Raw genomic sequence first — 22,637 nt, forward strand, 5'->3', positions numbered from 1 at the left:
GACGTGGTAAAAGAGGGCGAAACAAGATCTTTCCTTCTGATTCCACAAGCTTCTAAACTGTGCTGTCTGAATCTCCTCGAAGAGCATGCATTCATCTGCTACTTTTACACATGAATTTTGAAAATCAAACATACAGACAGAACTAAATAAATGGGCAAAACAACACAAAAACATTCAGTGTAAATAATATTTGCACACAATGGGAAGGCTCTAATTACAGCCAGAAAACTGCCAAATAGCAGGCGGTCAAGAGAACAAAGTGAAAGGAACTAATATTTGAATGAGTGCATGCTATGTTTAGAGCTTTATCTCAAGCAACCCTTATGATTAAGGCAGATCATCACTGTCTGACACATTAAAATACACACACACTTAGAAAGGCTATACAATTTTCTTAGCTCACAAAAATCAGTAACTATAAAAATCCAAGTTTCTCTAACTCCAAACTCCTATGCCTTCCCAATGACTTAACCTTGTCTCAGTGACCTTAACCTTGTCTCATGCTTCAACGAAAGACAAGACTACTGGCGAACAAATTCCAGTTTCTTAACCTTTGTTGTACTTTTAGACACTTGGGTAGCCTCATTAATCCTACAGACCACAAAAGAAAAACTGCTTTTAAATGCACAGAAAGTATACAAGTTTACAAAGGAAACCAATTATAATGAAATACAGTTATCAAAATATTTTTTAAAACTATGACATTACCAATATAAGTGCTAGTTTACTAATAACAAGATCTAGCAGTGGTCTACTGTTGCAATTCTAACGTAACGAGTGTAAAACATATCTAAAGATATCTGCTAACAATTAAAATGTGATAGGAAAACATTCATAATTTCTACATTGGCAAAGTCACAGCACTGTCTGTTATCTACAGACAGTTTATAACTAAAGGAAACATAAAATTTCAGTTAATAGTAACAACACAGAGAAAACTTCCCATCCAGTTCAGTTCATATTCCATTAGTGACTTTATGGATCCTAGGACAAATCAGAACTCCTGCTGGCACCATTATGTTGCTATGAATGGCTATTTCCTTTACAGTGACTTAAGAAACAAAAAAGAGAAGGAAATAAAAGGGAAGAGTAAATAAGTGTCTACATAGTTGGCCATTTAGATAAACAGGTATAGGTAGGCTGTGTTGATGATGAAACCATCTACTTAGACTTAAAAAATTAATCAGTGATACATAAGCAAAATACTTGTTCCATTACTTTTAAATTTCTATGAGAACAGTATGACGTATTAATATTAGCATTAGGAAATTAACATGAAAAAGAAAAAAAGCACTGTTTTTTAAAGTTCTTTTTTTAATGCAAAGGTTTTTTTAATGTTTAAACCCATCTACAGCCACCATGTGCAGCAGTAATGGAAGGAGTGATGAGAGTGTCACCAGGACCTGTGGTCTCCGGACAGACCACTTCTGTGGCCTGTATGGGCCTCATTACACACACAAGTGATTCTAAGACTAATCTCATAAAGCAAAGTTTGTAATATCATCTCTGAACAATAAACGTACTTATCCTTCTCTTTTCCTCCACCAAATATGGGATGTAATAAAACTCCACCAGTTTTTAGTTCATACGCCACTATTTTGTCCAGCTCCTGAGGATGTAAAAACAGAGGCCAATGAAAATTATTTTCCATATTAAACTTGAGACCTAAACTGTGATTTCTAATTTCCTGGAATCAGAACGTAAATTTCCGAAAGTAAATGAAATGTATCTGGAAAGTAGTTGTGTTCTCATAAACGAAGCAGACTGCACAGCTGGCTAAGACGGAGCCACACAGACGTCTCTCCTGTGGGACCACGGGGCGGCCGGCAGCCCAGCCACATTTCCTAGCAGCTCTTTCCAACTTCTCTGACCCGTTCTTCAAGTTTCTCTCTTCCTTCTCTGTGTTTTGCTTCTGGTGGAGGATTTAAGCAAGTAAAAACAAATAGGGATAAAATTATCTCAGGAATCTGTGATTTTAAAACTCTACTTTCTCTAATATGACACAGGTCAAATTGAAAAAAAAAAGTTTCAATGGAAAAAAGAGACACCATGACTGTGCTGAAAATCCACCACTGGTTCAGAGAGCACTCAAGCAGGACAGAGAAGTGGCAAAACCCAGTGGAGCAGCGCAAGGCCAGGTCTGGAGCCGGCGCGGCGGCTCACTTGCCTGTGCAGCCTCATTTAGCCAAGCAACTCCACTGCGCCTGTTCCCTTCTCTGTAAACGCAAACAGTGACAGAGCAGTTAGGAGTTTAAGACAAGGATTATTTATAAAATGCCTGTCACAGTACCTGGAATACCATGAATGCTGTATGTCACATTTCCCCCTTGGTTAATAGTTTCTGAACTCAAAAACGGACTTGTACAGTTGTAGATATATGGATTGTTTCCTAATCCTCAGTGCTTGAAATTTTTTACAGTTACTTTTTAACTTACTTGAGTTTAGGTTTAGATGACCAAGGTATACAAAATGAGAAAAGAGGGAGAATAAAAAGGGCCCATCTAATGAGGCTGTTAAAGGCTAAACTTTTTCCAACCGAGAAGGGAGGAGATAAAGAGGATAATAAAATGCATGTGAACAGAATGGGCTGGGCAAAATACAATCGTTTTTCTTTCTGTTTGGCCGAACTCTTTAAGCAATGGGAAAAGATGCGAACATGACAGAGCGTCAATGGTTTGCAGGACTGGACCACGCACAGCGCGCACTTCCTGCGGCCAGGGTGCTGCGCACACCGCGTGTAGGACGCCTCCAGTGCCCGCCCACGGCACAGATGCTGCCACTCCTCACTCTCCTGATACAAGAGGCCTGGAGAAAGCGGCCCACGTCATAAAGCTTGGGAGTGAATAAAACCAAAGTGAGCAGCAAACTGGCTCCAGAATCTGGCTTCTGAGTCTAAACCAATTCAGAAAGCACGGCTCCTCTGTCCATGGAACCTTCCAGGCAAGGATACTGGAGTGGGCTGCCAGTTTCTACTCCAGGGGATCTTCCTGACGACCCAGGGATTGAACCTGCATCGCTTGTGTCTCCTGCGCTGGCAAGAGGACTCTTCACCCCTAGCACCACCTAGGAAGCCCTCAGAGATTAATGCCACAGGATTCCATTAAAAAGAGTGACTGTGAGGAGCAGGACTATATCTAACAGCTGAATTGACGTTTAAGGAGCTTAAATATTCTCATTCTTAGCAAAAGTCTTTGGAGGCCAACAATGGCAACAGAAACTAGATAAAACAGATAAGTCTCTATAAAATGATTCTTTTTTCAGAAAAAATCAGGGGCTTTCAATTAACAGTAAGTATTTTATAGTTACTACAAATAAAGGAAAATCTGGAGAACACGAGCACGTCTCATTGACTCCTACGTAGATAAATGGATCCAGCTGCTCTTACCTCTTTAATCCAGTGGCGGTATTCATTAACACCAAAAGTTTTTTTCATCCAAAGACCATAAATATAACCGGAAATTCCTTTCAATACCCATTCATCAGACCTAAGCAAAAAGCCAAATAACAACATATTATTTAAATATAAATAAAATATAATAAATTTTATTATTTTAATAAGAATTCTTCAGATAAGGCCAAAGAGGGTAACAGAGCAAGCACAGCAAGCACTTCTCTGCCTGTTTAAAGAAGGCACACGTCCTGGACCTGTTTGGTGCCCACTCCCTCCGGCCGCCCCTTGCCAGTCTCGGGGCTGCTGCTCTGGGCTCCCTCTGGTAGAGCTCCTCCCCTAGGCCCGCCCACACCGCCCGCTTCTGAGGAGCCACGGGCACACAGCCAGGACCACACGGCTCAGCTCTGCAACGCCCACACTCTAGCCCTGCCAGCCCCGCGCGTGATTACAGCGGCACCCGGAGACCTGAGGTCTAATCACTGATTTCTTAGTTTCTTAAGAGGAAAGACAATGACGCCATCCATTCAGGTATATATTCATGTCTATCTATTCATTCATTCAAACATTCTGTCTACACGTTCCAGAGACTATTCTTGAGCGAATCTATGTGTCTTAGGAAATCATAAATTAAGAGGCCTTACCCTCTGTCCTTCACCCTCCAGAAAGAAAAAACAAAAAGAAATCAAGACTTACATACTATCAATATATGTTATAATTGTAGGTTATAATCTTAAGGAAAGTTTGTCTGTTTCTTCAAATTTACCTCAGGTTAATCAGAAAGAAAACGGAAAGTATTTCATTCCTCACATTTTTCAGGTAAATCAGCTCAAAGCCAGGCACTAACAGGAAACCCCTACAGCAGTGCCAGCACTGCGGAGGAGCGCACTGAGAGCTGGCATCAGAGTCCTGGCCGCAGTTCTCTGCACACGCAAGTCCTTGTATCCACAGTGTTTATTCCATGCTTTCAGGAACTGCTACTGTCAAAATTCTTACCTTACTGAAAATTACAGAACTGATTATACTGACATGCTGAGGAAATGGCAAAAAAATTAGGATAAAATTTATACTCATTTTTCTTTAAACATATACAGAATAGTGTCTGTTAATTATCTGCAGTTAGAACAAAGTTCAACTTACACTGCAGGAAAAGAAAATAAAAATAAACTTTTCTGATTCTTCTCAGGAGTTGTAAACTTTGAAATTACTCACCAAGACATTCTGGATATGAAACACCCAAAAAACTGCTGGGCCAAAGACTGGGCTAAACACCTTCTGGTCAAAGGTGTCTCATCTATAATCATAGCACTGTGCAGCAGATTTGTGCTGGAATTTCAAAGAGCAGACAGCTAATTATAACCAAGAAATAAATAACTATTCAATCAAAATAAAATAATCACACTTTAAAAATGATGGAATTCAACTAAGACATAACAGAGAAAAAACAGAATACTCTCCCCAACAGCTTTTACATCTTTTCAAATTTTAGCTGAAATCCATGTTTTAGTAACTTTTGTTTAAAGTAAGGGCTGTAATGTTCCCCACCAATTTCCGTGAAAAATATAAATATTCTTTTTGGGGGCTAGGCAGTTGTAGCAGCAATCAGAAATTGCTATGTTCATCAGAGACTAGTCATTTTATGAGGGGGGGTCTTCTAATTTCAAAAATCTTTTCCTAATAATACTATTAACTTTTTGTCCTATAATATTTACTTTCAAATACACTGACCCATCAGATTTTCTAACCACTCTGAAGAATGCAGGAACACTACTATTATGTCCATTTTACAGAAGAGAAAATGGACGCAGAAAAAAATATTACTGATCCTGAGACATAAAACTTCCAAATTGGGAACTTTTCAAGGAATAAAATGAGGGAGGGAGATAAAGTGGGTAAGAGAAAAAAAGAAAATAAAGTTTTTTCCTCCTCAGGTTTTTTTACATACAAATTTCTGATGATATTAGTAAATTTTTATATGGTACTAGGACAAAAACTCCACTAAATAGCCATATAGTCCTTTGTATATTTGTTTAAGCGCATAAGCAGAAAAGAGACTAAAACAAACACGTAAACTATTAGCAGCAGATAATTCTGGATAAAGATATTGACTCTCTGGGGCTATTTTGAAATTTTCTTTATTTCAATTTCTTTATTTTCTACATTTAAAAATTTTAAAAACACAGAATTTCTACAAAGCCATTCATAGCTAAATTGAAGGGGAAAAGTTCAAGATGCATCTTAAAAATGATCACAAAATAAATAACCTTCACATCATGAACCTAATTTAGTCATTTCAAATTTGGATACAGACCTAAAAATGCTCATGGAGGCATAAGCAGCCACTTCAACATAAGCTTCATCAATGAATACAGTCTTAAAACAGGAATATGGGTATCGACATGTAAGAATTTCTTCATAAAATTCGAAAACTTCATGAAGATACGACGTGGTATGTTTAAGCAAAGGCAGAAGCTGAGGTAAACAAAAATGAGTGACCTGGAAACAGAAAGCAGGGAAGACCATTAAGTAAGAGGTAGCTTACCTCTTAAATTCCCTAAATACCTCAATTATAAATGAAGCCGCATTTAAGTCCCTCCCCTCCCCTCATCTTTACAACAAATCCATGGCACTGAGATAAAACACTGGTATGCAATTAGTGACTACCATTAGTACATTTATGAAATATTCAATGCATCAGAATTAAATTCATGATAGATTTTATGTCTATGAAATGCTTAGGTTAGATCCAATGAAAATATAATTTTGGTTACAAATTAAAAGTTTCTTCTACATATGCGTACAAAACAAAAATAATCTAAACTTTCGAGACTTACTATAAACCTGCCTTTCACTCATAAATCTAACCTAGTGAATACTGCACGTCACAGTACTGTCTTATAGAATTAGAAGCTGACTATCTTCAGCACACACAAAGAACAACATGAAAGCTGCAGGGAAGGCTTACTGGCAGTGAGGAGATAAGGAATGCAGGCAACAGAAACAATAATTCGGACTTTCTTCCACTACATCCCACTTTGGACACAAACACTCATATATGACATACCGTCTCACTGCCCCTTATTATGACTCTGTGCCTAAGAGTAACATCAAAAATGACATCATCACTCTGACCAGCAGGCCCCCCAGGTGGCTCAGGGGTAAAGAATGCCTGCCAATGCAGGAGACGGGGGTTTGATCCCTGGATCAGAAAGATCCCCTGGAGCAGGGCATGGCAGCCCATCCAGAATTCTCACCAAGTGACTCCCATGGACAGAGGAGCCTGGTGGGCTACAGACGACGGGGTCGCAAACAACCAGGCAAGACTGAGCAACTGAGCATGCAGGTGCTCTGACCACAATGACCCGGAAAGGTTCTATGACGAAGACTGACTCTGAGCTAATCTTTTGGAACTGGACAAAAGTTTGACAGGTATGGACAGAAAAAGAGGACATTGCAGATGGAGTCAAAGACGGGAAAATACGGTTTGGTTGGAAAAAATATAAGTAAACTATGCTGAACAAACATAAATAGAAAAGAAATTAGGAAAAAGCTAGAAAGGACTGCTGCTGTTGCTGCTAAGTCACTTCAGTTGTGTCCGACTCTGTGCGACCCCACAGACAGCAGCCCACCAGGCTCCCCCATCCCTGGGATTCTCCAGGCAAGAACACTGGAGTGGGCTGCCATTTCCTTCTCCAATGCATCAAAGTGAAAAGTCAAAGTGAAGTCGCTCAGTCGTGTCCGACTTAGCGACCCCATGGACTGCAGCCCACCAGGCTCCTCTGTCCGTGGGATTCTCCAGGCAAGAGCACTGGAGTGAGATGCCATTGCCTTCTCCCTAGAAAGGACTATTAGGGTCAAATTCTAGATGCTCTTGAAAGCCATGCTAAAGAGATCTGATGACTGCAGGACGTGGAGGCAAGGAAAGCTTTTAACATACAATAAAAAACTACTCTTCTGGCAACATTATGAAAGGACAGACTAGACTGCCCTAAGTGGAGGGTGAGCGAGCGTGGATCACTAGTGCTCAGGGCCCAGCTGCACCACGACGAGCACTCTCGCTGGCACAAACGGAGCAGAAGATGCTGTTCATCAAAAAAAGACGCACTTTTAAACAAAACTACATGACAGCAAACCTACTGGTAATACAAGAGAAACTTTACTTGAGAGAGAAGACTAAGTCACAGGCTGTAAGTATTAAAGAAAAATATTTCTTGACTGACATTTACGTTTCTCCCATCCGATGGCTCAGTGGGAAACCAAAAATTCTTCCAAAATACGAACCAGGTACTAATCAAATTTTTATTTTAAAGTGGGTCATTTACCAAGAAATGGTAAAATTCACTGCATCTTATCAGTGAATACACGTTTAAGAGTCATTGTTAAGACACCGAAAGCAAACCATTCATAAAGTATCTTGAATATTTTCCATGAGTGATTTTATAAACCTTGTCAATTAAGGGATTCATTCAAATGTTACTTTAAACCTACACAGAGACTATGAGGGTCAATAACCAATGAATCACTTTATACCCAAGAGAAACGTGATGCTTAAGGAGGCCTAACAGCACGACAGGGCTTATCAACTGGTCCCTGATTTACGATCAGACATGCGGAGGGAACTGGAGGAAACAGTGAGCTCACTGACCCAGGCTCCAATCCTGCCTGCCTTAACCTTTCTCTTCCCTCTACATATGCTGAAGTTAGAATAAATCTTGCTTTTTAATTCTGAAACTGCAATACTTCAGGTTCTGGAGAGGGAACTAGAACATTCATAAACTCCAAGTAGTTCTACAACAGAATCAGTTATAGAAATCGACCGATACTCTAACCAAGTTACTTGAAGCTCTTTTGGAACACTAAGCCCTCTGATGAAAAAAATACGAAAATTTAAAGAGTTTATATCATTATACATTTCAGATTAAAAAACCTTCTCTCTAGTGAGAGTTCTCGTAGCTGAAAAAAGAATTAAGAAAACCTTGGTATTTTATTTGTATTCTCCCGATCAGGCTTGAAAGAGTAGGAGTGGAGGGAGCAAGAAGCCACAGTTTACCTCGTGCATGTATGGATCTACGAGGATTTCAAAAGGTCCAATGGCCAAGGAGATGTTGGATGCAGATGTTGGAATGGTGAGCATGTAATGGAAGGTCTTCTTCCTCATGTCATGGGTGTACACGGTCTCCACCAAGTCTCCATTGGAGACCGCCACCATGGCAGCGTCCACTGTGAACTCTAACTTCCACGTGCATAGCTCAGAGTATGAATCGACACATGGGAACCAAAATCTAGAAAAAAGATCAACAGTACAGAAAATGCTGAAAATGTAAACTACATTGTTCCTCCCACATATAAGCTATTTTAACATTTACAGAACACACACAAAAAATCTCTTTTAGATCTCTGCACACTAATGCTTTCTACTGAGCAATGTGAAAAAATGCGATGAACGATACAGCCCTGTCTCCAAATATTACTTGGCAATATTAATAAAATATATCATGTGGTACCTCCAGTTTAAACCCTGAAAAGAAGTAACCAAATCTGAGTTTCTGATGTTTTAATTACAAATAATTTTTACTTGTATATTTAGTTTTTATGTAGCATTCATTTTTAGGATTGAAAAATGCTTACAATAAAGTTTTAAAAAATACAATATTCAGAATCCATTCTATACATCAGGAAACTGCTTCTCTGGAATATGTGATGCACTGTATAAATTCAAACAGCACTGATAAAGCCAGACATTAAATTTCTAGTCAATGTTCTACTCAGATCAGGTTTTACTGTGTACCAGGGTCTGTACTTGTTACTGAAATACAAAGAAGGATAAGACAATATCCCTGGCTTGGAGGAGTTAATAGTCTGAAGAGAAAACAAAGAGAATATTTCAGTAACGTGGTTAACTACAGAGCTACGAGAGTGAACTACAATTACACGGAACAATAAAGGTCCATCTCACTACCACAGTTATACAAGAAAGGCAGATACAAAGAGCATGATACACATGCTTCCACTTAATAAAGTTCAAAACCAGGTGCAACTAATCCATGGCATTCTGGAGCTCAGGATGGAGGTTACTGCTCAGGCTATCAGGAGAAGTAGTGAGTGCACGTGGGTAGACGCGGTGACCCTGCAACGCTGATAATGCTACAGTTCTTTTTCTCGACGTGAGTGTGAATTACAGGAATCTGTTCACTTTGAAAAGGTACCAAGCTTTCTATTTACAATTCATTACTTTTCCGTACGCTGTTTCACTTCAACACAAAAGTTTAAAGAGTAAAAGAGCAGCGACGGCTTCAGAAGAGCAGGCTGAAGAGGAGCGGGGGAGGACAGGGCTGAGGAGGGGCCCGGGGGAGGGGGTCCAGCAGGGAGCACCGTGCTGCATGCGCGCGCACACAGAGAGGAGTGGGGGGAGGAGCGGGGGGGGGCAGGGCCCAGCAGAGGGCGCAGCCCAGGTCCACACCCACATCCAATATGGAGCACCCGTGCTGCATGTACACACACAGAGAAACACAGCTGAGAACATGCAGTCAGCTGTGATGCCTAAGAGCGCGTACTCTACCTTGTGGAGTTTTGATACCCACAAGAGAACACATGAGCACCTCTCTCTGCCATGCTTCCCTCTACACTGGGTACCACGAAATGCAGACCTCCTTTCGGCTGATCCAAAGAAAAATTGATGTGTATCTTTAGGACCTTTAACTCTGCAACAAATAAGCACATACACAGACATATAAGTACATATCAGGTCACAGTGGTCGATGTCATGGGGTAAAGACTAACACGGAACATGAAGCGGGAACCAAAGGCTGAGTGTGACCTAGAAACACCACACTGTCTAACCCAGTGCAGGCGGTCACCATCTCTCTGCCTACAGGAGCTCAGCAACCCGCTTCTCCTGGTGTCCTCAGTGCAAGCAGGAAGGCGCTCAGGCCTGTCCGACTCTGTGCAACCCTAGGGACTACAGTCCACGGAATTCTCCAGGGCAGAATCCTGGAGTGGGTGGCCTTTCCCTTCTCCAGGGGATCTTCCCAACCCAGGGACTGAAGCCAGGTCTCCCGCACTGCAGGCGGGTTCTTCACCAGCTGAGCCCCCAGGGATTGGTGTCCTTATCTCCACTCAGTTCTAGCTGCTACTAGCTGTGGGCTCTCAAAACATAGATCATACCATATTCTCCTCTCAACATTTCTGACAGTGCTATACTGCCGAAAGAGAAAAGTTCAAAACTACCACCTAGGACACTTACAGTCTTCCAGACCCCATTCAAAACTCACTTTTCAGGTCTGTCCACTTACTATGCTCCCACAAACCCTGCTAATCCTGCCTGTGGCTTTGAGGATTAGGAGCAGGGAGTGGAGTAGGTGGGAAAGGGACCCGAGAATTTACATTACGCAGCATTAGTCATTATGCGGCATTAGTCATTATGCGGCATTAGTCATTATGCTTCGTTTCTAAGCAACAAATATACACTGCATTCCCAAGACTGGGCTTCCTAGGTGGCTCAGTGGTAAAGAATCCGCCTGCCAGGGCAGGAGACGCAGAAGACTCGGGTTCAGTCTTTGGGTCTGGAAGATCCCCTGGAGAAGGAAACAGGCAACTCACTCCAGTACTCTTGCTTTGAAAGTCCCATGGACAGAGGAGCCTGGTGGGCCTCCGTCTATGGGTTGTAAAGAGTCAGACACAACTGAACACACACACACACATATCCATCATTCACAAGATTAAAAAAAAAAGGTTTCTTTTAATTTCCCCCAGAACATAACAACAATATGGACTTTTTCCAGTCCCAGAAAATACAATGACCTTCCATGCCTTTCCCCTGAATCAGGCAATATCTCTAAAAATATAAACTCCTCCCCCCACCACACACACACACACACACAAACTATCCAAAAAAAGCAAAAACAAAACAGAGTACTTTACGTCCTTATTTTGATTAATTTTATACAGCAAAATAAAGGCAGGCAGAGATGTATAATAATTAAAACAGCTGTAACTTTATACAGGAAAAGAAAGAATTAGAAATAACACGAGTGTGCAGAGTGGGCGCTAGAAACCCCAGGTTCTAGCCTTGGCTCCGCTCCTTATCAGTCACATTTAGCAGGTCACTTCCTCTCTTTAGACTTCAGACTGCTCTTCTGCGAAAGGAAGAAACTGAGTAAGATGATTTTTTAGGATCCTTCCTCTTACAAAACTCTGTAATTCTAAACTGACTTAATATCATACGGGTTCTCTTCCATGTGTTTTCTTAAAATGACTTTCACTTTAAAAACTACATTGAAATGAGTTGCTTTTTGTCACAGCACTTGATTGCTGTTTTCCTATTAGCCAGTTATCTTTATCAAAAAAAAGCTTCCAACTCCTGCGTATCTCAGCTGATTGTAACTTAAATACCATGAACTTTCATGAAAAGCTCTTAGTTACTGAATCCACCATTATCTAACTGTACAGTCAAATGTTCTGGACACTTTACCATCGACATGTTTCCACAGCTCTGATGGAACCTTAATGCACAGCTCCCCATTCCCTGCGTCAGGATCCACAGCACTAACCGCAGCCGCGTAAGCGTTGGAGAAGTAATTGAGATTTCTCCTGGGGAGAGGGGAAAGAAGAGAGAAAGCCAGGCTTAACAATAAGACACACATTTCACCAAATGTCTTCTTAAATACTTGGCACCACTTGTTTGTAAGCATTATATCATCTTCCATAAATCACAGGAATGCTTTTGAGCCAAGTTAACTGTAGATTTATTGCCCAAGACAAAAACTTATGCAAGAAGGCCAAATCAGTCAATCCTAAAGGAAATCAACCCTGAATATTCACTGAAAGGACTGATGCTAAAGCTCCAACACTTTGGCCACCTGATGCAAAGAGCTGACTCACTGGAAAAGACTCTGGTGCTGAGAAAGATTGTGGGCAGGAGGAGAAGGGAACGACAGAGGAAGAGATGGTTGGATGGCATCACTGACTCGATGGTCATGAGTTTGAGTAAGCTCCGGGAGTTGGTGATGGACAGGGAGGCCTGGGTGCTGCAGTCCACGGGGTGGCAAAGAGTCGGGCACAACTGAGTGAACAACAACAGAGAGTGCAGTTGCATACACAGTCTGTCAACAGAGTCTGTTCACCGATGCTATGTGCTTATTATGACTATCACATCCTTCATTAAGTTTAGAACACCAAAGCCGCTACAATTCCCTGATACAAATGTAAAGAATACAGGTAGAATTGAAAAAATAATTATTATCCATCTGGCAAAAATGTGAATGGATTCAACAAGCTTTACAATCTGACAGAAATTCAAGATGTTTAAAACGAGTCAGGATTAATTCCTCAGAATATACCACTGCTCCGCCTCACGCCACAGTGCACGACAACGTAAGCTCTATGAAGGAGGGACGCTCATGTGGTTCACTGTTACATCCCCTAAATGCCAGGGACTTTCAATAGGCAGGCTTAGTAGCTCAGCCGTGTCCCACTCTTTGCAACCCCACAGCCCACCAGGCTCCTCTGTCCATGGGATTCTCCAGACTAGAATAACTCGAGTGGGTTGCCATGCCCTCCTCCAGGGGGTCTTCCCGACCCAGGGATCAAATCCATGTCTCCTGGGTTGCAGGTGGGTTCTCTCCCACTGAGCCACCTGTTCACTGGGTATGTGGCCTTACTTCCCACTGGATGAAAGCCATAAACCGAAGACTTGTGGAAATATGAAAACACTGTTCTCATCTGATTTTCTAATTTTTTTCCATAAAGTAACTCATATACATACATATTCACACACACACAAATCACATTTCCTCACTGCAATCAGTGAAAGTAACACAGAGGAAATGGAACAAAGGGCAAGGAACGGCAAGAGCAAGGAAGCGAGATCAGACGCGGCCTTGTGAGGCACACTGCTGTGACCTGCACGCCAGTCGTCCTGCCCTGAGGTGACTCCACCAAGCACAGTCGGGGACACCTCACTAACTGAACGAAGCTTTACCCTGGTTAAAAGACAAGTTTCACGTACTCTACAGAACGACTGCAGGGAAAGCAAACCAGGAGGAGCCATTAAAGAAAGGGTTACACTCCCACACCCTCAGCACGGCAGAGGCCACTCCTCCCGCACCTGCAGCTCTCCACTGACCAGGAAGGATGTCACACCAACCACGGCTTCAAAGCTACGGAGTACAAGGCTCTGAAAGTGGGTAAGCCGACTTCTTGGGACTTTTAACACTGCCTTTCTGTTAGATAGATATGTGAAATAAAGGGCATAAAAACTCCAGGACCATCTTTTCTCTTTTAATTATCATACAGTAAAAGTAACTCTCTCCCTTTGGTGTGTAATTCTGTGAATGTCAGCGTGTGTAGCCACTACCACGAGTGGGATACAGGACAGCTCCACCATCCCCCAGAGTCCCCTGTGCCAAACACATGGAATGCTAAGGATGTATTTTTGAGGCTGGCTTTCATCTCACTCAGTATGTCTTTGAAACTCATCTAAGGTGTACACGTACCACCAGTCTGTCCCTTATTATAATGAACAGTATTCCACTGTAGAGACTGTACCACAGACTGTTTATTGTTTATTTACTCATCCACTGAAAGACAGCTGGGTTCTTTCCAGCTTTTGGCTATTAGGAATAAAACTGCTACAAACAACTGTGTATCAGTTTTTATGTGAATTTAATTTTCATTTCTGCAGTACAAACAGGCAAGTGTGGGACTGCTGAGTCACATGGCAACTATAAGTTCAGCTTTATAAGAGTCTGCTGAGCTGTTTTCCAGAACAGCTGTACCATTCTGCGTCCCCATCAGCAGTACAAGACAGTGCCAGGAGCCCTGCATCCTTACTAGCACTTAGCTAACACACTCTGCTAGTTAAAGACTACTTCGGACATCTACAGGTTGTAACTTCTCTTCAATAAAATTTCAAAATCACAAAATCTGAAAGCCAGTTATTGTGAAATTTAAAAATAAAAAAACTCATTGTTACAAAAAAGCTATATTTAAACATTATATATTAAATCACTCTTTTTTTTTTTTAATGGAAAATTATTCTCACTTAATCTCATTTCCTGAGAAGGGGTAAAGTGGTCCAAATAAAATGGTGAGTCACTATAAATGGAATCTGTTGGAAAGCCAGTTTTGAGGAATAATCTTCTCATGGCTTGGATTTTACTATTTCCTTTCATAATACAAACCAAACATGTTTCCTTTCATAACAACCCAATAAAAGCCAAACATTACAAGGCAAGATTATAGTTAAGTGTTTTCAATTTCCAGAATGATAATGGCTGTACAACACTAACACACCCCTGACCTGTAACCATCGCAGTGCCAATCCCCAGGCTGCCTTAGGGAAACAAAGCTTAAAGAGGAGTGACGCTACAGAGGACACTGAAGAGCAAGTACATTAGGGTAAAATCAAAAGAATTTTCTCCAAGAACCAATTATAAATATCTACATTGAATTAAAATAATCTGTTCTTCGTCAAGAACATGTACTTTTAAAAACTGAATGTGCAGATTCTGCAAAACTTAAGATTCAACTGTTTGTAAACTTTATCTCCATTAAAAAAAAAAATTCATGAAAGCAAAATATATCACATCAGCAAAGTGTATATGCTCTAAGTATTCAGCTCCATGAATTTTCACAAAACCAACAGAAGCAGCAATGTGAGCAAGGGCCGAGCCTTTCAGCAGCCCCAAAGCCCTCCTGTCCTCACTAGCCGGGCCCTGCTTCTCACCGGCGGGGGAACCCAGCGCTCTGCCAACAGCGGGGCAGGCCAGCAACTCCACACACCTTCCCGTGGGTGACTTGTTCTATCCGACGTTACATTTGTGAAATCCATCCACGTCTCTGCACTTAACTGTCGGTCCTTCAGTCTCGTCGTTTTTAGAGCCCCAACAGTGAATCTCCCGTTCTAGTGCGGACAGGTCTTCAGGTTCTTTGCAGCTCTGATGATTACGACGCTGTTGAGAGCACTGCTGTGCTTTCCTCGTGGTGGACAAGCTGGGCATGCACGCGCAAGTGGGACTCTTCATTCACAGAGCACAAACACTTTTGATCTCAGTTTACATTTCTATTAACTGTGTCTGAAAAGTAATTTCGCTATATTCTTGTCAACATTCAATGTTCTCGTCTGTCCTTAGTTTTGACAGTTCACAGACAAAATAAAAGACTGACAGAAAAATTCATTTTCCAGAAACAGAACCAATATCAAAATTAATAAAAAATGAGGGACGTTCCTGGTGGTCCGGTGGTTAAGACTTCACGCTACCCACGCAGGGGGCACAGGTCTGACCCCTGGTCAGGACACTAAGATCCTGAACGCTGCATGGCACAACCAAAAAATAAAATGCCTCCTTAAAAATGATCGAAAGAACATCTGATATGATGCCATGAAATAAGGTTGCTCAGAGATAACTCTACTGGAACAATCTTTTCTATGAAAAGGCCTAGGAGATTCCACCGATAACAAGTTAAAACCTGAGTGAATTTAAAGTGGCCACACAAGAAATGTCCTAAATCATGATGGTGTGGTCACTGACCTAAAACCAGACATCCTGGAGTGTGAAGTCAAATGGGCTTTAGGAAGCATTACTTACTATGAACAAAGATAGTGGAGGTGATAGAATTCCAGCTGTTATTTCAAACCCTAAAAGATAATGTTGTTAAAGTGTTGCACTCGACACGTCAGCAAATTTGGAAAACTCCACAGTGGCCACAGAACTAGAAAAGACCAGTTTTCATTTCAATCCCCAAAAAAGGCAATGTCAAAGAATGTTCAAACTACTGTATAGTTGCGCTCACTTCATATGCCAGCAAAGTTATGCTCAAAATCCTCCAAGTTAAGCTTCAGTAGTATGTGAACCAAGAACTTCCAGATGTATAAGCTGGGTTTCAAACAGGCAGAAGAAGCAAAGATCAAATTGCCTACTTTGGATGGATCATAGAAAAAGCAAGAGAATTCCAGAAAACACTAACTTCTGCTTCATTGATTATTCGAAAGCCTTTGACTGTGTGGATCATACAAATTATGGAAAATTCTTCAAGAGACAGGAATATCAGACTATCACACCTATCTCCTGAGAAACCTGTATGCAGGTCAAGAAGCAACAATTAGAATCAGCAGACTGGTTCAAAACTGGGAAAGGAGTATGACGAGGCTGTATATGGTCACCCTGCTTATTTAACTTATATGCAGTCTATCATGAGAAATGTTGGGCTGGATGAAGCACAATTTGCATGACACCACTCTAATGGCAGAAAGCAAAGAGCCTCTTGATGATGGTGAAAGAGAAGAGTAGAAAAACTGGCTTGAGAAATGTCTATTTAGTTCTTTGGCCCATTTTTTGATTGGGTCGTTTATTTTTCTGGAATTGAGCTGCATAAGTTGCTTGTATATTTTTGAGATTAGTTGTTTGTCAGTTGTTTCATTTGCTATTATTTTCTCCCATTCAGAAGGCTGTCTTTTCACCTTGCTTATAGTTTCCTTTGTTGTGCAGAAGCGTTTAATTTTAATTAGATCCCATTTGTTTATTTTTGCTTTTATTTCCAGAATTCTGGGAGGTGGATCATAGAGGATCCTGCTGTGATTTATGTCGGAGAGTGTTTTGCCTATGTTCTCCTCTAGGAGTTTTAGTTTCTGGTCTTACATTTAGATCTTGAATCCATTTTGAGTTTATTTTTGTGTGCGGTGTTAGAAAGTGATCTAGTTTCATTCTTTTACAAGTGGTCGACCAGTTTTCCCAGCACCACTTGTTAAAGAGATCGTCTTTACTCCATTGTATATTCTTGCCTCCTTTGTCAAAGATAAGGTGTCCATATGTGTGTGGATTTATCTCTGGGCTTTCTATTTTGTTCCATTGATCTATATGTCTGTCTTTGTGCCAGTACCATACTGTCTTGATGACTGTGGCTTTGTAGTAGAGCCTGAAGTCAGGCAAGTTGATTCCTCCAGTTCCATTCTTCTTTCTCAAGATTGCTTTGGCTATTCGAGGTTTTTTGTATTTCCATACAAATCTTGAAATTATTTGTTCTAGTTCTGTGAAAAATATCGCTGGTAGCTTGATAGGGATTGCACTGAATTTGTAAATTGCTTTGGGTAGTATACTCATTTTCACTATATTGATTCTTCCAATCCATGAACATGGTATATTTCTCCATCTATTAGTGTCCTCTTTGATTTCTTTCATCAGTATTTTATAGTTTTCTATATATAGGTCTTTAGTTTCTTTAGGTAGACATATTCCTAAGTATTTTATTCTTTTCGTTGCAATGGTGAATGGAATTGTTTCCTTATCTATTTTCTCATTATTAGTGTATAGGAATGCAAGAGATTTCTGTGTGTTGATTTTATATCCTGCAACTTTACTATATTCATTGATTAGCTCTGGTAATTTTCTGGTGGAGTCTTTAGGGTTTTCTATGTAGAGGATCATGTCATCTGCAAACAGTGAGAGTTTTACTTCTTCTTTTCCAATGTGGATTCCTTTTATTTCTTTTTCTGCTCTGATTGCTGTGGCCAAAACTTCCAGAACTATGTTGAATAGTAGCAGTGAAAGTGGGCACCCTTGTCTTGTTCCTGACTTTAGGGGAAATGCTTTCAATTTTTCACCACTGAGTATAATGTTTGCTGTGGGTTTGTCATATATAGCTTTTATTATGTTGAGGTATGTTCCTTCTATTCCTGCTTTCTGAAGAGTTTTTATCATAAATGGATGTTGAATTTTGTCAAAGGCCTTCTCTGCATCTATTGAGATAATCATATGGCTTTTATTTTTCAATTTGTTAATGTGGTGAATTACATTGATTGATGTGCAGATATTGAAGAATCCTTGCATCCCTGGGATAAAGCCCACTTGGTCATGATGTATGATCTTTTTAATGTGTTGTTGGATTCTGATTGCTAGAATTTTATTCACGATTTCTGCATCTATGTTCATCAGTGGTATTGGCCTATAGTTTTCTTTTTTTGTATTATCTTTGTCAGGTTTTGGTATTAGGGTGATGGTGGCCTCACAGAATGAGTGTGGAAGTTTACCTTCCTCTGCAATTTTCTGGAAGAGTTTGAGTAGGATAGGTGTTAGCTCTTCTCGAAATTTTTGGTAGAATTCAGCTGTGAAGCCGTCTGGACCTGGGCTTTTGTTTGCTGGAAAATTTCTGATTACAGTTTCAATTTCCGTGCTTGTGATGGGTCTGTTAAGATTTTCTATTTCTTCCTGGTTTAGTTTTGGAATGTTGTACTTTTCTAAGAATTTGTCCATTTCTTCCACGTTGTCCATTTTATTGGCATATAATTGCTGATAGTAGTCTCTTATGATCCTTTGTATTTCTGTGTTGTCTGTTGTGATCTCTCCATTTTCATTTCTACTTTTATTGATTTGATTTTTCTCTCTTTGCTTCTTGATGAGTCTGGCTAAGAAGACATACAGATGGCTAACAAACACATGAAAAGATGCTCAACATCACTCATTATTAGAGAAATGCAAATCAAAACCACAATGAGGTACCATTTCCCTCCAGTCAGAATGTGTGCAATCCAAAAATCTGCAAGCAATAAATGCTGGAGAGGGTGCGGAGAAAAGGGAACCCTCCTATACTGTTCGTGGGAATGCAAACTAGTACAACCACTATGGAAAACAGTGTGGAGATTCCTTAAAAAATTGCAAATAGAACTGCCATATGACCCAGCAATCCCACTGCTGGGCATACACACCGAGGAAACCAGAATTGAAAGAGACACATGTACCCCAATGTTCATCGCAGCACTGTTTATAATAGCCAGGACATGGAAACAACCTAGATGTCCATCAGCAGATCAATGGATAAGAAAGCTGTGGTACATATACACAATGGAATATTACTCAGCCATTAAAAAGAATACATTTGAATAAGTTCTGATGAGATGGATGAAACTGGAGCTGATTATACAGAGTGAAGTAAGCCAGAAAGAAAAACACCAATACAGTATACTAACACATATATATGGAATTTAGAAAGATGGCAATGATGACCCTGTATGCAAGACAGCAAAAAAGACACAGATGTATATAGCAGACTTTTGGACTCAGAGGGAGAGGGAGAGGGTGGGATGATTTGGGAGAATGGCATTGAAACATGTATACTATCATGTAAGAATCAAATCACCAGTCTATGTCCGATGCAGGATACAGCATGCTTGGGGCTGGTGCACAGGGATGACCCGGAGGGATGTTGTGGGGAGGGAGGTGGGAGGGGGGTTCATGTTTGGGATCGCATGTACACCTGTGGTGGATTCATGTCAATGTATGGCAAAACCAATACAGTATTGTAAAGTAAAATAAAGTAAAAATAAAAAGTTAAAAAACAAAACAACAACAAAAAAAGAAAAACTGGCTTGAAACTCAACATTCAGAAAATTAAGATCACGGCATCCGGCCCCATCACTTCATGGCAAGCAGAAGGGGAAAAAGTGGAAGCAGTGACAAATTTTACTTTCTTTGGTTCTAAAATCACTGAAGCCATGAAATTAAAAGATGCTTGCTCCTTGGAAGGAAAGCTATGGCAAACCTAGATAGCATATTAGAAAGCAGAGACATCACTTAGCTGACAAAGGTCTGTAAAGTCAAAGCTATGGCTTTTCTAGTAGTCATGTACCAATGTGAGAGTTGTCCAAAAAGAAGGATGAATGCCGAAGAAGTGATGCTTTCGAACTGGGGTGCTGAAGAAGACTCTTGATTCCCCTGGACTGCAAGGAGATAAAATCAATCACTCCTAAAGGAAATTAACCCTGAACATTCATTGCAAGCACTCTTGCTGAAGCTAAAGTTCCAATACTTTGGCCACCTGATGTGAAGAAGTGACTCATTGGAAAAGATTCTGATGCTGGGGCAGACAAAAGGCAAAAGGAGGAGGTGGCAGAGAATAAGATGGTTAGATGTATCATCAATTCAATGGACAAGAATCTGAGCAAACTCTGGGAAATAGTAGAGGATGGAGGAGCCTGGTGTCCCCAAGGTCACAAAGAGTTGGACACAACTTAGCAACTGAACAACAATTTGAGAAGCCTAATGAATGTCAAGTCACTAGAAACACTGAGTATAGATAAGAACAAAATGGTTCTGCTGCTGTGCATGTGTGATTACAGGAAGTCCAAATAAGAAGAATCCTATTTAGTTACAGGGTTACCACATGTAAGAAAACACAAGGCCAAACGAAAGCATTCATGAACGGCAGAGGAACGGTTCACAACCTTGCAAACAGTTTTCCATGAGGAATGACCGAGAGTACTGAGATGCGACAGACTGGGAAAGAGAAAACTTACAGGAAAACAATTTTTAATTAGGATAAGTTTCTGAACATTATAGCAAAACAGACGAACTCAATGTAATAAATAACTTTCTAACATCCAGAAATAATGAAAGGGGTGCTTTAAAAAACAGTGAGCTCAACAGAAGGTGGAACAGTATAGGGAAAAATTCCTCTTGAAGTTTTGACTAAACAAACCCCAAAGTTCTCTCCACTATGACAACTTAATTCCAAGCAATACTCCTACAACAACTGACAGTGAGGCACTGTGGATGAGTTAAAATATAAAACTATCCATATTACCTAACCATAAATAATCAATAAAGGAATCAACCACTTCTACCATATGATATCAGCAAAAGAGCAACACTTAAAATCTCTCTACACAGATGTCTATATAAAAATACAGGGCTGAAAAAATATACACAGGACTTAGAGAATCTAAAAAACGGAATTAAAATATCAATTCTCATCAGTTTAGAATCGGCTTCAGCCGCTCAGTCGTCACTGCACTTCTGTCCGCAGTCAGCTTTGGGATCAGCTTCAGCCGCTCAGTCGACACTTCTGTCTGCAGTCAGCTTTGGAATCGGCTTCAGCCGCTCAGTCGACACTTCTGTCTGCAGTCAGCTTTGGGATCAGCTTCAGCCACTCAGTAGACACTTCTGTCTGCAGTCAGCTTTAGAATCGGCTTCAGCCGCTCAGTCGACACTTCTGTCTGCAGTCAGCTTTGGAATCGGCTTCAGCCGCTCAGTCGTCACTTCTGTCTGCAGTCAGCTTGGGAATCGGCTTCAGCCGCTCAGTCGACACTTCTGTCTGCAGTCAGCTTTAGAATAGGCTTCAGTTGCTCAGTTGTCACTTCTGTCTGCAGTCAGCTTTGGAATCGGCTTCAGCCGCTCGGCCGTCACCTCTCTCTGCTGAGTCAGCTTTGTTTCTACTGTCACTCCTCAGTGGAAACGAAGACAGGAGACAGGAACTAAACTGATTCCTGAAACTTAGGAAAGTGGAGACTTTTCGAGAAAAATAAACAAACTGTTCTCAAGGTAGCAAAGCCTACCTGTGGAAGGGGAGGATCAAGGAGGGGACATGTCAGCCACTGCAGGCCGCGCACGCACAGAAACAGTCTCTGGCAAACATCTACATTTCCCTTTTCTAAGAAGAAAGAAACGCAGCAAACAAAAACAAAGAAAAAACCGCCAAAGAGACACAGCATCTATGGACGCAAACTACATCTACAATATAAGTTCAAATAGAAAATGTACTTGGAGAAACTTCAAAGGCTTATTTTCCTAGCAGACAATAAGCCAGAGAGAGACAGGGGGGAGAAGTCTTACATGTTACATAACCAACAGGGTTTCTAGTTGCTAGGACAGGTAATTTAATGTGTCAGCTAACGTTTACTTGGATAAACTAGGAAGAAATGCCTTATAATCTCTTATCTAAATGCTTCCCTCCCTTATATTCCCCCTGCAGTTCAAAAGCGCTACATCTCAACCAAGGTAAGCATACTCTTGCCATTAAAAATAGAAGGGTTTGGCACCTTAACTGTAAAACAAACGAGAAGAAAATGTGATGAAGTAGCATATTACTTCTCTGAACTTCAGGACATTCCGGTATGTACTCAAGATGAAGTTTAACCACTGAGTTTTAAGTTTAATTTTCAATTTCAAATCTACTCTATTCAATTTCTGCTTCAGCTTTAGTAGAAATTGTATTGCTTCATTCAACAATGAGAGTTACTCTGGAAACAAGAGAGGTAGTGTAAGTATCTAGGAACATGCTAAAGATCTTAACTACCTGTCATTCCCAAAGTCTTCTTTAAAAATCAATAACATCATCACAAGAAATCGTTTTCACACCTTAACTACCTGTGAACAAAGTCTTCTTTAAGAATAAATATCATCAATAAATAAATATCATTACAAGAGATCATTTTCACATCTTAACTGCTAAGCGATGTTTCTTCTGAACCACCTGTGTG

At 40.6% G+C, this 22,637-nt stretch overlaps 1 protein-coding gene across 3 annotated transcripts in view; it reads right to left on the reverse strand.

The window, feature by feature from the left end:
* The window catches only part of TAF2 (TATA-box binding protein associated factor 2), a 118,803-nt gene that overhangs the window by 83,297 nt on the left and 12,869 nt on the right, over positions 1-22,637 (reverse strand). For all 3 annotated transcript variants that reach the window (XM_052651634.1, XM_052651633.1, XM_052651635.1), the window contains 7 exons: positions 11,859-11,977; positions 9,948-10,089; positions 8,439-8,670; positions 5,700-5,884; positions 4,601-4,714; positions 3,386-3,485; positions 1,524-1,609 (listed from right to left, as the gene is read on the reverse strand). In XM_052651634.1, the coding sequence (XP_052507594.1) occupies positions 1,524-1,609; positions 3,386-3,485; positions 4,601-4,714; positions 5,700-5,884; positions 8,439-8,670; positions 9,948-10,089; positions 11,859-11,977 (978 nt within the window). The remainder of the gene's footprint in view (positions 1-1,523; positions 1,610-3,385; positions 3,486-4,600; positions 4,715-5,699; positions 5,885-8,438; positions 8,671-9,947; positions 10,090-11,858; positions 11,978-22,637) is intronic.

Source organism: Budorcas taxicolor, chromosome 14, assembly GCF_023091745.1.
Source record: "Budorcas taxicolor isolate Tak-1 chromosome 14, Takin1.1, whole genome shotgun sequence".
NCBI lineage: Eukaryota > Metazoa > Chordata > Mammalia > Artiodactyla > Bovidae > Budorcas > Budorcas taxicolor.